Below are 17,561 nucleotides of genomic sequence, written 5' to 3'. Positions count from 1 at the left end.
TTAATACTGAATTATTGATGTGGTTGCCATAAACTATAAGCTTCTACGCAAAGTTGTGCTTAATTTTATTCACCTGCTTCTACACGTTTTTGATCTCACGTATTTGAAATTGGAGTCGAAAGATGTTCCTTGTCAACTATCTTGTGGTCTTGGTCATGGCTATCCTCAGTTTTGAATACAATATGGCGTCGAACTGTAGTTCCCTTGTACAATACAAGTAATAACGGGCTCCGTTGGTCGTTAAGGAAATAAAGTGGATACCAATTTACCAAAAATGATTTCTTCATCACAATTAATTGATAGATTATACCAAAATTATCTTTTTGTGGAGGTAATTTTGTAGATTATAATGACGAGACGACGTTCTAATTAGACCATGCAATTTTAGATACGGTTTAATTGGTATCTCTACGTGTACCATGGAGTAATAAAATCTACCGTAGGATTTTCAACAAGAACAAAATGTTGATATGACTTTGACATGTAGAATGTTGTACCGGTGGATTGTCAAATACATGCAATAGTCTTTTTCTAAATTATTTATATGGGAATCTCGGGTGCGTGAGCCATTCATTTCCTGCAAACCCCAACACAGATTTGAATGTGATGAGTAGCTATTGCACAGCTTGTTATGTTGTTTTTATGCTTATTTCTATATAGATTTGGGTCCCCCACCCTACTCTTCATTGGCATAAGCTGTGCCAGTCTTTGACAGCATCTATGAAATTGGGAAGGAAACCAAAGCATGGATGTGTGAGGAGCCTGTTTCCTTTTACTACACCTTTCTGATTCCTGAAAAGCACAAGACCTTTTCTGCCCTTCTCACGTGCTGCGCATCCTCTAATCTAAATTAACTCTTTTTCCAATATTAAACTTCCATCCTCCTCTTCCTCTGTGACTCAAACTGCATCAACCAAGTTAGTAAGATTTGCTATAAATGCTTGTCATGTCTAGTAGAAACTCGTGAAAACTCTGGTGCTGATTTGGTTCTCTCAGATAGAAGGGAATTCACATAAACTTAAGTTGAAGAGAAGGGAGCATAATGGCTTTGGAAACTCTTTCATCCAACGAGTTTTCCAACTTCATATTGTATGACACTATCTCTGCAACTCCATATACCAATCATGATTCTTCGGAGGCTAGTTTCTTGGAAAGTTTAGTGAACTATCAGGAGCATGACCCTGCATATGATAACTATGCAATGAGGACCCGAAAGCGCCAAGCCAGCGAGCCAGAAATCATTGGCAAGAAGCAGAATGTGGTGGGGGTGCAAAGTAGGAAGAAGAGGAGAAGGAAGCCAAGGGTTTGCAAGAACAAGGAAGAGGCTGAGACACAAAGAATCACCCACATTACAGTGGAAAGAAACCGCCGGAAGCAGATGAATGAGCATCTTTCTGTCCTCCGTTCACTCATGCCTGAGTCCTACGTCCAAAGGGTTTGTTTCAATTTCATGCTTCCTTCTTTTTCATAAAGAAAGTAGTTGGGTTTTTTTACAAAAATCACTACCATTTTATGGTCAAATTAGTGGAGATGAGGAGATTCGCTTTTAACGATTATGCTAACCAGTACAATGCTGAAATAATGCAAGAATACTCTAAACTTTATATCTGAGCTGGAATAACTATACAGATTGCTCTTTGTACTTTGTTTTTTTTTCCTTTTTAAGGTGAAGAAAATGCAGTACTAAGTCTAAGTTGTAACCCGTTTCTAACGGTGCCAAATAATTGAAACTTTGAAATCAAACATGTTTTTGCATTCATACTTTGGCCACTGGAAGTGCTTCATGTATAAACATGTACTTCTCCATGCAACTAATTTTTTCAGCATGCAAATTTTTTGTGTTTTAGGGTGACCAGGCCTCTATAGTGGGTGGTGCCATAGAGTTTGTGAAGGAGCTGGAGCACCTCTTGCAATCACTTGAAGCTAGAAAGCTGCAACTTTTACAGCAAGAAGTGGCACAAACCAATGAAAATACGGCGATTTCCAAACTCATGCAACCACCTTTTGCAGAATTTTTTTTGTATCCTCAGTACACATGGTCCCAGACTCCTAACAAATACACATCAAAGACCAAAGCTGCCATAGCTGATATCGAGGTCACTTTGATCGAGACCCATGCAAATCTTCGAATTCTCACAAGGAGAAGCCCTGGGCTACTAACAAAGTTGATTGCTGGTTTTCAAACACTTCATCTCACCATCCTACATCTCAATGTCACCACCATAGACCCTTTGGTCTTCTATTCCATCAGTGCTAAGGTATGTAATTAATTGACTATCAATTATAATCAACTATTCATATATATAGTATTGTGTCAGGTTCATTTTCCACCTTGTCTCAACTTCTTATAATAAATGCAGTAGAATGATTCTTTCCACTTATTCAATTATGACGTCATTTAGAGAGTTTGTTTAGCTAAAATGTGACTTTTTTAATGAAGGTTGAAGAAGGATTCCAACTTGGTTCAGTAGATGGTATTGCAACGGCAGTTCATCATTTGCTTGCAAGAATTGAAGAAGAAGCTTCCCTTTGTTGTTGATCATGTTCACCAGGGACACGATATTCTGGTGAAATGACCAAATCAACCCTCAAGAGAGTGAGAGAGAGAGAGAGGGAGGAAAAGAATATTTACTGATGGCTTTAGTTTTTGTTTTTGTTAGTTCGGTGTCCAACTGATGTGTTAATGCTAAACTATAGTTGCAATAGATGGTGTTTTGGTTGCTTAAAGTATAACTTGTTTGGGAATGGTTTGCTCAAAATTCGACACACTAGTTTCAAAACCAAATGAATTTTCTTTTGATACAGTTTATCTGGTTTAATTTGCGGTTGAGCTATATTTTCCTCTTCAGTGGCCCAACATATGAAGGTCGTTGTGCAATGAGGATGATAATCTTCATATGACAAAAATATTTTATTATTCATTTTTGAAACATCTCTTATATTATTAAGAAACGAAAAGCATGGTTAATCAATTCATTTGAATGGTGAACTAAATTATTATAGGCAAATACGAGCCAAAACTTTCATCATCATGCTCATTTTTGTCTAGTATATGGATGCTTCTATTTTAGAACAATCACGCACAGTCGTGGATTAATCCTTGTTTGGGCGATAATGCACTTGAGAGTTGACGCACTTAAAAGGAGGTTCTACCCTATATCAGGGGAGGTAAAAGAAAACAAAATTTGCCCATGTTGGCGTCGTGGCTACATTTATAATTTTTGTTGTTTTTTGGTTATAGATGGGAGATGGTGAAATTGTAAGATACATGGACTGATTTTTGCAGCAAGATAATATAAGCAAATATATGTGAGGTTAGTTTTAAAGGTAACCATTTTGGATTTATGTGAGGTTGCAAGTGGGGTACATGGTTACTTCTTTGCAAACATTATAAGTTGGAAACATTGATAAAAAAAGATAAATGGTTGACCATGCTAACTTGGGGTTGATTAGTTCTCCTTATTGTTATGTAATATATAATTGAATCATGGATAATATTTTCTAACTGTTCACGTGTGGAAGAACTTTTCCCCATCCAAACTTTGATTTATTTTAATTTATTTATGTAAAATAGAAAGTTTTTTTTATTTTTTTTATTATTTTTTTTATTTTTTATTTTTATATAAAGATAGGAAAGATTACAAAGATGGTCGCAATGAGGATTGAACCTAGGTCCTCATGTTTCTGACTATCTCAATCCTTCCCTACCTAACTACTAGGCTAACTCTAGTGATCTAAATAAAAGGAGTTTAATGTCATGCATGTGACAGTAATTTTACAGTACTCTTAACTAATAAGATCTTAGCATTGATACGATTATTTATTTATTTACTATAAATAATTTATCATAAATGGTATTGTGGGATCAAATAATATTTTAAAACTAATTTATATTGTTTCAACTATTTTCCGAAAAAGAAGACCTGTCAAAGCCAATTGAATTTTGCGTTTGCGTGCTAAACATGAAAATTAATGGGAACTTTAAAAAGGTACACTGAATACATATTCTTGCAATATTTTGTTTTCACGGTATAGAAGAGTTTAATCACTATATAGTATAAAACACTTTTCTTAAACAATTAAAATGTAAATTAATTAAATTAAGTTTCTTTAAATACAAATTTACAAGTATTTTTTGAGTGTTTCTCTATTAAAAAGATATTTATTATTTTTAGTAAAATAATTCTTAAAAACACTTATAACTTGTATTTAAAGAGAATCTTAGACAAGTTAAATAGTCCTTTGAAAACCAAAAAAACTGTGCTAGAAAATGATATAACTAAAATTAATTTTTTCCATGGTGATTAATTAATAAATGATATATGAAATACTGCTCTCATTGCTAAACCATTGTAAGAATCTATTACAGGAAGAAACAATTGATGGATTTTGAATTGCAGTATATCTTCTTTTTATGCTTATCTTCTTGCTGAGATTGAATACATTTTCTTGTTCTTGAGATTAAGGAACGAAGGGAGTGAGTTTGTGTTTACCTGAGAGTAAATTTCATTTTACGATTCACTGCGGCCTAGTTTGCATATTGGGGTACGTGATATGATTTATTTTATTATATATATATATATATATATATATATATATATATATTTTTTTTTTAAGTTTTCATTAAAAGGGGTTGTATAAAATTAAAGGCCTGTGCAGGATCAGTGCATGCAATTTTACTTTTGTTTTCATTCTCATCAGCTATTCAGCTTTCAGTTTTGTTTCGTTATGTGTGATCGATAAATCAATATCCTCATTAAGACATTGTGTCCGCTAGTGTAAGCAAGAATCAGAGAAACAGACATGCATGGATGATCCATAAAACAAATCTACGCCTCTCTTTCAATGTATATTTGTGTGGGGACGGATTTATTGGTTGTTTGGAATTTTGGAGCAACCTGCGTGGCTGCAAAAGTTATGTTCTTCATTTAAAAGGATTTAATGTTCATGTATAGTTAATTTTAAGATTTTTATCTTGTTAAATAATAAAAGAATCATTTTAAATAAGTTTTTTAAATAGTTATTCTACATATTATATAAAATTATACTGGTGCGATACATGCATCATACGGTGATATATGTGTTTCTTATACATATTAAAAAATTTATAGTTATAAAATATAATGTTTTGATAATTACTTAAATTAAACTTTTATGTTTCTTACAAAATTATATTCAAAATAATTATAATTGTTTAAAACAATATAATTAGACTCAACAAGATAAAAATAAAATAAAATAAAATAAAAATAGAGAGAAATCTCTATTGAGAAAGCAAGTATGAATAAATAGAGTGAATACTTTTAAAAAAATAAAATATTTTTATATATTAATTAAAAATGTTTTTTATCTTTTATTTTTCCGATTATTCTTTAATTTTTTTATCATATTTTTAATTTCATATATATATATATATATATATATATATATATATATATATATATCATCTTTAACACAGTTTTCACCGGTTATATAAATCATAGTAATTTTATCCTATTCGAATATATTTATCTCTTGCGGAGGATGTTTATTATGGTATAAACCAAACTATCACTTTTTTAACACATTTCCAGGATCATGTCTAGTATTTTTTGTTTTTTTTAAACAATTTTCAATGCTTTCATTCTTCATACTTTGTTTATTTTTAACCTATAATTTTTCTCTTGACACATTTTTTATTTTTCTTTTTAATTTATTTATCTTTCTTCTCTTAATATCTTATATTGCAAAAAAAAATCATATTAATAAGAGTTTATGTAATTAATATTTTTAAAATAGAAATATAATAAATTATGAATTATAAAGAAATATTTATTAATTTTTGATAAAAAAATTCATATTAATTTTTCATATTATTTACTTAAATTATACATAATTAATTACTAAAGTATAAGTTTGAGCAACTCAAACAATTCATGAATGATCATAAGATTACATATCACAATAATATCAAAATTTTTACCTTTCATAAATTATAACTTTTTAAATCCAAATATTCTTCCTATATCTTTTATTATTGTGCATGCCATAGAAGTGATTTGCCAATCAAGAAATATGGTCATATATTTGATTATCAAATGAGTTTTTATCGACATTTTCATGAACAGATTTTGACATTACATAATGGCATTGATACACAAAACTTAACTTATCACTATATGCTTTATATAATTAATTAGAAGTTCTTCACAAAGTCGCTTACGATGGTGACCACTATGAGGTTAGTTCATATATGATTTGTTTGCAATGTGGTGCTCTTCACTATGATTCAATGATGACCGAGTGCATGATGTTTGATTGTGAACACTTTAGACTGACTTGATTGTGAAATACATGTTGTGCATCGAGGGAGTTATCCCACACATATATACATGTCTCAACATTGGTGAGATATTGTCCGTTTTGGGTCCAAGCCCTCACGGTTTTACTTTTGGACATCACCCAAAGACAATTGTGTGTATATAAACATATGTTCATCCTCTTGTTTGAACGATGTTGGACTTTGTTTGCATCCCAACAATCTTCCCCTCAAACAAAGGACCACACGGTTTGCCCCTTCCCCTGGAACGAAAACTACAAGTATTATCCGATGGTGGCCCCACAGAGCTCACTCACGCCCAGAGTGCTTGCACCGCCGCTCCATCATGACCTCCCTCATGATAGCGGGACACGCCTCCTAACCCTCTATGTTACTAGGAAGCCTCTCTTCCACATGGACCGTACCCACCGTTAGGAAGACTTTCGACACAAGGGATCCCAAACTTGGATCCACTTGCTAGCCATCATACTCGTCGAGCCGGTTGTCTGATCAGACAACCAGGCTCTGATACCACTTGTCGTGCATCGAGGGGGTTACCCCACACATATACACATGTCTCCACATTGGTGAGATATTGTCCGTTTTGGGCCCAAGCCCTCACGGTTTTGCTTTTGGACATCACCCAAAAGGCCTCTCAACCAATGGAGACAATTGTGTGTATATAAACCTATGTTCATCCTCTTGTTTGAATGATGTGGGACTTTGCTTGCATCATAACAATACATAAATTTAAAAAAGACACCGTAGACATATATTAATCATATAACAAATTGATTGCTAAAATATTTATATATAGTTATTTAACATTCTTGTTTACATGTTTTCCTTATTTAGGTACATCTTAAAAGATGTAAAATTCTAAATTATTTAGAGTCTCTTTTTAGAGTGTGACTCCTTTAACTTTCAAGAAACTTCTTATTGTGGCAAGTGTGCAATTGGCTCATCTTTCTCCTTGAAAAAGTGGCACCACACCAGCACTGGTCTCGATCCTTCCACCATTTGCAATTTCTTCTTCAGTTTCAAGAACTTATGGGTGCAGATCTCGGAAGAGGGAAGAGTTTTGGAAGTGTTCATCCATCATTGTGACACCCCTCTATCCTAAAAGATTTAATAAATAAATATAAAAAAATTCTAGAAAATAAAAACAAGATATACTAACTCTCCTTATGGAATCTTAATGTAAAAGGGTTCACATCTTTAATCATCATTTAAAATAAAATATATAAAGCATTGTTTCAAAATAAATAAAAACAACCTCTTAAATCAATGAAATTTTGGTATTAAAACACACTTAAATAGAAGTCCAACTACTAAACCACTATTAATCCTAAAACTCAGCCCCGATGTCACAATATTAGAGGAAGATCCCTCTTTATAATTCTCCTTCCTCAAATCCATTATCTTGTACCTTCTCTATTCTTGCAAATGACGTTCAGTCCAAACACAAACCATACAAACACAAGGTATGAGAATACATCTCATCCAATATATACAAAGCATAAGGATAGACACACACAAATCAAACAACAATTACATCTCATATGTAAAACCCTGTTTTTCATAAAATATAATATAAGTAGTTAATTAATAATTTTGGTATTTTTATTTTAGTTAATAAGGGCTGATTAATATTTATTTTAATTATTTGATATGCTTTGAATTATAATATAAGATGTTTAGATATTAAAGGTTTTATTTTAATATTTTATTTAATTAGTTAAGAGGGAAGAGAATTAGTAACTAAGGTTAAGTGTTTTAATTGAAGAAAGGCTAAAAGAAGGTTAAATTTTTAAAGAGAAGAGTTTTAATTAGTGTTTTTTACACATCTTCCCTTTTTATGTACACATTATTCTTTTTTACGCTCAAAGCTTAGAGAATAGGAGCAAGAAGGGAACCACCTAGAGTCTATCACCAACTTTCTCTGCTCAACAAGGTAAGGGGAAGTAGAAATCTTGCTCTAGGTATGGGAATATATGTTGGGTAACGGGATTGACCCTCAATCTTATCTTTTTTGTATGCTTATGTATGAGGAGTTTTTCTCAAATATGTTTATTTTGTTTCTTGTTCTTTTTTACATGTTCCTAATGATATGAATTGTTTGAATGTATGATCAATTATATGTTTTATATTTGTATGATTTGAGGTCTTTGTGGGTTCCCATGGGAAATCCTAAGGGAACTTGTTAGGATAATTGCATAAAGATATTGGTTATATGTGTAATTGAGTAATATGGAATGTTAATTATATGTTATAGAAAACTTCTACCAATTAGATTGTGAATTTTGATGATTTGGTGCATGACTCGTAAATTGTGTTTTTTTGATATGTTGGTTCTCGAGGTCTTTCACATCGGGCGTGGGATAACCCTCACTAGGCATGGAAGCTCTAGGGGGTTCCCTATGATACTTCCACCAAGCGTGAGCTAACTCTCATTGGACGTGAACTCTTTATGGTGTTCCCACCAAGCGTGGCCTCAATCACGCCAAACACGGTTCAAAAAAAGGCCAATGTGGTCCTTTAGAGGTATCGTGGCAGGCACGGGAAGTGTGTTGTTGGGCTCCATTTTGTCTTTGATTTCTATTTGGTGTTCTTTGGATTGCATGATATTTTTCTTATATTTTGAAGTTGAAATATACATGAACCTATATACGTGTGTATATTATTGAATGATGAAGAATATGATATAATGAGATTTTTTATATGTGAATTAATGAGATCATGTGAAGTTTTAAGCATAGAATCTGTTTGATATGCATCATATGCATAAAAGTGTTTTTTAAGGGTACAATATAGAATACACCATCAGGACCCCTTGTATAAAAGCTTGGGGGATAGCTTAGTTTGGAAGTCTCAATCTTACCTTTTGTGTGTATAGGATGTATCTTGCATGGTTTAATTATCTTGACCAAAACCTAATAATATGTCCTCTTAGTCAGAGTGCATAAAAGGTATGACCTGACATGTACTTCTAGGCTACTCTACATGTATTGCTAGTGACAGTGCACAAGTGTGATGTTTTTACTGGTGCCACATGCATGATAATATGTAGTCTGTGTCCAATGCATAATGCATTATAATGTATCTGTTATTGTTTATTATGTTATGACTAAACAATTGTGATGATATTGTTTATATGTGTAGGTTGTATCTTATTGTATGCCTTGCTTGTGTTTGGCTTTCCAGTTTGCATTCCTGCATCATGAGCCAGAGTGAGATGTTTCTCACTCCTTTTCTTTTGTATTGTTTTCCTTTGGTGGTTATGTAAGAATCATCAACATGAGTCTAAAGATGTTGGAGATGAGGTCAGAATTTGGTGTTAGGTTTGCTCTGATAAGACATGTGACATCAAGGCTTAGTTAGGACTACTTAGGATTTATTACATGTTATTGAATTTGAGAAACTTGGTTTTAATTCCTTTGTAATTCTACTATTCCATTAAGTTTAGTTTATGTAACACCCTAATTTTCAAAAAATTATATTAATAATATGGTAGTATTTATTTTAATGTTTTAATGTGTTTATTAGAAGGTTTTTTTTATAAATATTATTTAGTTATTTGATATGAGGTTTATTTTTTATATAAAACATATATTAGTTTTATAAAAGGGAGAAGTATATTTTATATTATTTATCTATTTTATGTGAGCTTTATTTTAATATAAAGCATGATTTTTAATTAATATTTGATTATTTGATATGAGACAGATTTTTATGAAATGTATTTTATTAAAGGCTAAACATGTTATTTTTAATTAAAAAGAGAAAGTGTATTCTGATTGTTTTTAATGTATTTATTTTTAGAATTTTTGATATTATTTAATTAATTATATGAGCTCTATTTTATTTATGAAACATGATTTGTAATTACTATTTTAATTATTGATGTAGGATGTGTTTTATAAAATATATTTTTATTAATAAATATGCTTATATTATTTGATTAAAAGTGAAAGTTGTATTTTAATTATATTAATTGTTTTATAAGAGGGAAGGAAGGACATCTTAGATATTTATTAAATTGTATTTTATTATTATTATTTTTTAATTTATTAATTGAGAAGGAGAGGTTAGGAGAAGTTACAAGGGAGTAATTAAATCATTTTTACTTAAACCATCTCATGACTCTCATTTTTATTTTATTTTTATGTTTTATGCTTTGAAGAACAAGGAGACCTCAGAGAAGAAGACCAACCAAATTTTGCTCATGCTTCGTCCTTTACTCATCAGGTAATGGGGAGTGAGAAACCTTACTCGGGGTGTGAGAATAATTGTTGGGTAGTCGGATTGACCCCTAATTCCTTACCTAATGTATGTGTATAGAAACAATTACTTTATAAAAGTTTTCTGTTTTGCTTTTTGATTATTATGTTGTGTTCCTTGTGTATTCTAAATGTGAATATGTGTTCAATTTCAAGAATAGATAAGTTTTGATATGAATTTGAGTGCTCTATGGGTTCCTACGGGAAATCCTAGCTATGAGAAACAGACAAATGTTGAATGTTTTCTGTTTTGACTTCTGAGTTTTCTGTTGTGTTCCTTGATGAATGCTGAGCATGAATGTGTGTTTAATTCTGATATTGGATATGTTTGATAGAAAAATTGGTCCCCCAATCCTTTGTTTGATGCATGCTTTTAGAAATAGGCACTTTTCGAATGTTTTATATTTTCGTGTTTGAGGTTTCTGTTGTGTTCCTTGATGGTTGTTGAATGTGAATATGCGATTAAATTCAAAAATATAGAAGTTTTGATATGAATTAGAGTACTCTGTAGGTTCTTGTGGGAAATCCTATGAAGTGAAATTAGAGATATGATCTTTGAATGAATTTTGAGGCATTATATGAAAAATTGATGATGGATTCGTGTTTTGGGTAATATTTGAAGTGTTTTGGCCAATTGAAATATTATATTAACTGGTTGGTTGTAGAAAATGCGTGAAATCATGAAGTTGAGTCTATGACCTTTATGCTTCGTATGTTATGAATTGTGAATTGAATGTGTATGATGTTGGATAATTTCTTAGTATGGTTTATGTGTTATTTTGATGTATATAGCTATGAGAAGTTCCTTGTATGAGACTATGTAAATATGATGTGAAAATGTGAAAAGTGAATGTGTGACATGTGACATGATAGTATGAGATAACGTGATATGAGATATGAGAATCTGTGATAAGTGAAATTTTGAGTCAATGAACAGTGAATGTGTGACATGCATCATGTGTATATTTAACTCTAGGTGTGCCGCTTAGGCTGCATGCCAGTGATGTATTGAGCTATTTCGGGTATACCTTGGGTCACTAGTGATGTATTGAGCTATTCTAGGTGTGCCGCTTAGGCCGCATGTCAGTGATGTATTGAGCAATTCCAGGTGTACCTTGGGTCACCAGTGATGTATTTATGAATGAACCTACCCCCAAGTATGTTGTTGTAGCAACATACTAGTGATGAGAAATGTGCAACTTCCATATAGTGCCACATGCATGCATTTATGAGTCGAATTCATGACATCATTGCATGATAAGTGAAATGTGCATGTGCTCTAATGTATCTGTAACTTGAGATTTGTGCTTGGTTATGTGTAATTTGTATGGTATTTGTTATTATTGTGTGTGTGTTGCCTAACATTTATTTCTACAAAAAATGATATCATCAACATAAATTTGAACTAGTATAAAATTTAAGCTATACTCTTTTCTAAAAAGAGTTATGTCAACCTTGTCTCTCATAAAACCATTATTGATTAAGAAATTACTGAATCATTTATACCCAACTCTAGAAACTTGCTTTATACTGTAAAGAACCTTTTTAATTTTGAAAACATGATCTTTGAAAGAAGGATTTTCAAAATTAGGAGATTGTCTAACATAGACTTCCTTTTCGATAATACCATTCAAAAAAATGTTCTTTACATCATTTTGAAAAATTTTAATGTCTTTATGAGCTGCAAAAGCTAACAAAATTTTAACAACTTCAAGTCTAGCTATAGGTGTAACAGCCCAATTTTCAATGGGCCAAGAGCCCAATTAAGGTGGTTTAGTAGCCCGGAACGGGCCGTTCCAAAATTGGAACGGGCCGTTCCGGATTTGGAACGGGTCGTTCCAAACCATTAAATTTGCCTATGATTCTTAGTTGAGAACGAGCCGTTCCAAAATATGACCGTTGTAAGTATTAAATGCACCCCAGAACGGGTCGTTCTGGTTTGAGAACGAGCTATTCTGGATGTGATTTTTACTCGTGATTTAAGGATCCAGAACGGGTCGTTCCAGATTTGGAACGGGCCGTTCCGGAGACATCTGATCCTATAAATAGAGCACTCTAGCACTGCCAAAAGCACACTTTTCACTTCTCTCTTCTTTTTCTTCTTTACTCTCTTTTCTTCCTCTGTATTCTCTGAAGATCGAGGGGAACCCAGCGGAGGAGATCAACCAGATCCTTAGTTTCAGTTGTTGTTTATCCAGGTACGGGAGATAAGGGAAAATTTATGTGTAGAGTCACATGAGGGAATGGGTGGAGAAGAGTTCCTGTGGAAATTTTAATAATTTTATAATTATTTCTGTTTGAAGAATTATTGGTATTATTAGATTCTGTATGTGTTAAAGATTATGAATATATAATTAATTTGTAAAAATGATGATCTGGGAGAGAGAACAAAATTGTAGAAAAGTGCCTATGAGTTAGGTTTTGGAAAAATTGGGGGTTTTACTATTTAAGTTAAGATTCTATTAAATTGATGATTCAATTAAGTATTATAATAATTTATAAATGTTATTGCTATATTATATGGTAAAAAAATTGGATGATCTAGATGTGAATTCATGGTGAATTGCTTGAGGGGTATGTGAACCACTATTTTGTTAGACTCATCTATTGAGTGTATGTGATATGAAATTGAGTTATGAGATGAAATTTTGTATTGAATATGAATATGATGTGATTGTGATTCCTCACACTAGTGACTAGGGGTGGCACGACCTTGGACAAGAGATGTCACACGCATGACCTTGGTATAGTGTAGGATGTGTGAATGTGATTGTGGTTCCTCACGCTAGTGACCAGGGGTGGCACGACCTTGGACAAGAGATGTCATAGGCGTGACCTTGGCATAGTGTAGGATGTGTGATTTCTCATGCTTATGTCAGGGGTGGCACGACCTTGGGCAAGAGATGCTACAGGCGTGACCTTGGCATAGGGTGGCATGTGTGAGGCAATTAATACTTATGTCGGGGGTGGCACGACCTTGGGCAAGAGATGCTACAGGCGTGACCTTGGCATAGTATGGGATGGGTGATTCCTCATGCTTATGTCAGGGGTGGCACGACCTCGAGTAAGAGATGCTACAGGCGTGACCTTGGCATAGGGTTAATTGCAAGATTTGTAATGGATTGGTGTGATTATGATGTGAAGTTGATGCATGATTGATAGAATTATGATACGTAGAAATGATTGTAAATATTTCATTATGTAATGAGTTATGATGAGATTACATTATGGTATGTTTGTATGTGCTTTACATATAGATATTTTCTTTTCTTACCGTACAATTTGTGGATGTTTTAGGTGAGGAAGATCCGGCTTTGAGTGGCATCTAGAATGCCAACAATTGAATTATGGGTATGCTCTGATATTGTGACATCGGGGCAGAGGATTTCTAGGAAATGAATTGTATTTGTATATGGAGTTGAACCTTGTCTTTTGAAAATAATTTGTAAACTCTTAAATTTTACCTTCCAAGTTTTATTTCCAGTTATTTTGGATATTGAAGAAAGAACAGTTATGAAGTTTTATGTGAACCCTTTTACCAACTTTGAAAGTTTATTTTTCTTAATTTAATTACATTATTACGATATATGTGTTGGGGTAGTAAGGGTGTCACAATAGGTGCCAAAGTTTTAGTGAAATCTATACCTTCTTGTTGATTGAAGTCATGAGCTACTAATCTAACTTTATTCCTTACCACTTTACCTTAATCGTTTAACTTATTTTTCAAGACCCATCTAGTTCTAATAATACTTTGATGTTTGAGCTTCAGAACAAGTGTCCAAACATCATTTCTTTCAAACTGATGAAGTTCTTTTTCGATAGTTATAACCTAGTTGTTTTCTTTGAGTGTTTCATCTATTGTCTTTGGCTCGATTTCTAAGACCAAAGCATAGGATGCATTGTCTTTAAAGGTAGACCTTATTTTAATCCCTTCTTTCCTATTTTCTAGAATTTGATCTTGCAGGTGATAGTTCACGAACTTCCAATCTTTATGAGATCTGGATGCATCGTCTGACTAATTCATCTAACTTTTGGTCTTAATGATTGTGTATTCATTTGTGTCTATCCTATTTGTCTTCTTTGGTTCAATCTATAAATATGAAAATTCCTCTTCTATATATGATAGTTTCCAATCATACCTATACCTCTGATTTTTCCTTTATTTCTATCTCCGAATGAGATTTTTCCTAAGGTTTAAGGTTTAGGAACATTGACCTTTCTCCCATCATGTGTCATGAGCAACCACTATCCAGGTATAGGTGAATCCTTCCTTTTTCCACTAAGGATATCTACCACAAGAATTAATTGAGACTTTGGTACCCAAATCTTTTTGGGTTCTTTCTTATTAATACCCTTGACCTTAGACTTACTTCTCTATTTCTATTTATTTTTACATATACTAAAAGAATGACTATATTTTCTACATATATTACAAAGAATATCTTAGGTATAGAGAATAATGTCTTATACTTTGTTTGATCAATAAACTCAAGACCAATTTTGTCATATGGTAATCTTTTATGCATTAGAAGCATATTCATTTTAGAAGATCCATCCACAAACTTTGGAAGATCCTTCCTGAGTTGTACATTTTCAGCCTACAATGTTGTAACCTTAGGTAGTTCATTGCTTGTGATTTTTTGTTTGTGAATATGAATCTCTTTAGCAGTGTTTGACATATCATTCTTGAGTTTTTCATTTTTGATTTGCAATTGTTTGCATTTTTTCTTTAAATTTCTTGTACTTAAGAGTGACCATGTGAGTTTGCTAGAAAAGTTTCATAGGATATTTCCTCCTCAACAGAACTATCATAAGAAGAAGAGTTAGATTCAGATTCTACCTTTAATCTTGTTTCATCTATATCTGTCATGAAACAAATGTTAACCATCTCATCGTCTGAACTGTTGCTAGTACTAATGTCCAGATTTTCCCAAGTGGCAATGAGACCTTTCTTAGCCTCTTTCTTGTTGGTCCATCACTTTTTGAGTGTTGGCCATTCAATTTTCATATATCTAGGCTTTTTACACGTATAGCAGATGACCCCTTTTCTTTCTTCTTGGGAAGGTCTTTTGAACCTACCCATTTTTTTCTGTGGAAGCTTTCCAATCTTCCTTTCTTTTTTAGCATATTCTTAAACTTCTTAGACATAACAGATATCCCATCATCTGTGGAGTTTTCAAAATATTCATCTGAGATGTTATGCTCAAACTCAACCTTCAAAGCTTTGCCCTTATCCTTGTTTTAATGGTTCCACTAGTCCTTAGAGCAATACAATCATTAGCTTTCAAATAATCCCTATTGTTCAGATGGACATCATGAATTTTTAAGGCTCCTAGGAGTTAGTCTAGTTTTAGAGATAAAAGGTCATGAGATTCTAATATAGTGGTGGCCTTTAGTTCCTAAATCTTTGGTAGACTATCCAAGATCTTAAGGTTTTTCAGAGCTTTGGAGAACTTAGTTCCAGGGATTTCAACCCATTGAGAATAGCTTGAAACCTTCCAAACATCTCATTAATAGTTTCATTCTCCTTCATAGAGAACAACTCACAATATCTCTAAAGAGTAGTAGCTTGTTTGAGCCTTACATCTTCAATGCTCTCATGAGTTACCACAATGACTTGCCACATTTCTTTTGCAGTCTTTCAGTTACAAAACTTGTTTTACCCCATTCTTGACCAAGAGCAAGCTAAGATGTATTTAGGCTTTGTGTTAATTTGCAAGGTTTTGTAATCATCTTGTGTGTACTTATTCTTTGCCTTGGTCATAAGAACATCACCACTTGTCATGATTTTTCAAAAATGATATTGGGTGGACTTGATGAACATCTCCATCCGATCCTTCCAATATGGGTAGTCTTCTCCATTAAAGGTTGGTGGCCTTGTAAGAGAAGCTCATTTAGGTAGGTACTGACCTTTACTACTTAACAGTTGGATTTACAAAATTCACATTTAATATAAAGTTATTGAGCGGTGTAATACTTAGTAAAAGTTACACCGGTATAATTATAACCCCCTATATTATATAATATATATATATATATATATATATATATATATATATATGTAATTTTAAGCTTATTACTTCTAGAAAATAAAAAATTTGTTTTTTCTTCTAAAATATAAAACTACTATTTATGTTAAAAAAAAACTAATATATGCACTAATTATTTAATAGAAAACTCATGAAACACACAAATATGAAAATATTCACACTTGAACTTGCTTACTATAATTTTAAAGACAATATACTAGCATCTCTAAGTATTTTATAAATATTTAAAAATAAATATTATTTATTTAAAGTAATTGTTAAGATCGAAAATATTAATTTTAGAAAGTTTAAATATATTTTAGTCCCTTTAAGATGGGTGATTTTGATTTTGATCTTTGTAAATTTTTTTCTTTATTTTTCATCCTTGTAAGATTTATAAAGATTGTTTCGTACTTGTAAAATAAGTAAAATATTTTTCTTTGATCTTCATCCCTCTAAAATATAAATTCACTAGTTTGGTTATTTAAGGTAGATAAACAATATTTATTTTAAGAAACTAAAATTTTTTTTAGAGGTATTAAATATCAATATGATAATAGTACGTAATTGTTGTAGGTGACACCTAAGATAATTATTTATCTTTTTTTAAAAAAAATAAAAAGTAGTTAAAAATGAGTACATAAAAAATAAGAATTAAAAATAAAAAATTCTAATTTTAGAAAATGAAAATAAGAATTAAAAATAAGAATTAAAAATAAAATTTCCAACGGATAATTCGTTAGAATATTCCGTCAGAAATTTCTGACGGATTTGTTTTTCTCTCAGAAATTTTCTGTCGGAAATTTCTGACGGATTTATATTTTTGACGAAAAATTTCTAACGGAAAATTCAGTCGGTAATTTCTAACGGAAATATAAATCCGTTGGAACTTGCTAACGGAAATATCTGTCAGAAATTTGCATTTTTCTTGTAGTGGTTCAGGCAGCACACCAG

The 17,561-nt window shown here is 32.1% G+C and overlaps 1 protein-coding gene across 1 annotated transcript; it reads left to right on the top strand.

Moving 5' to 3' along the window:
* The first annotated feature begins 550 nt into the window (after positions 1–550).
* BHLH071 (beta HLH protein 71) lies at positions 551–2,819 on the top strand. Its single transcript, XM_020348121.3, has 3 exons — positions 551–1,435; positions 1,848–2,258; positions 2,441–2,819. Exons 1-3 carry the CDS (start codon positions 1,043–1,045, stop codon positions 2,537–2,539), a joined length of 903 nt encoding a protein of 300 aa, XP_020203710.1. The 5' UTR covers positions 551–1,042; the 3' UTR covers positions 2,540–2,819.
* The last annotated feature ends 14,742 nt before the right edge of the window (positions 2,820–17,561 follow it).

The sequence above is a fragment of the Cajanus cajan genome, chromosome 5, assembly GCF_000230855.2.
Source record: "Cajanus cajan strain Asha chromosome 5, NIPB_CcT2T_4, whole genome shotgun sequence".
NCBI classification, from domain to species: domain Eukaryota; kingdom Viridiplantae; phylum Streptophyta; class Magnoliopsida; order Fabales; family Fabaceae; genus Cajanus; species Cajanus cajan.
The sequence above is the reverse complement of the archived record's forward strand: the minus strand, read 5'-3'. Positions and strand labels throughout refer to the sequence as shown.

Coding starts and splice junctions, on each gene's coding strand:
- BHLH071 (XM_020348121.3), top strand. CDS start 1,043: ATGGCTTTGGAAACTCTTTCATCCAACGAGTTTTCCAACTTCATATTG. Junction 1,436..1,847: donor CTGAGTCCTACGTCCAAAGG/GTTTGTTTCAAT, acceptor TTTGTGTTTTAG/GGTGACCAGGCCTCTATAGT. Junction 2,259..2,440: donor TCTATTCCATCAGTGCTAAG/GTATGTAATTAA, acceptor TTTTTAATGAAG/GTTGAAGAAGGATTCCAACT.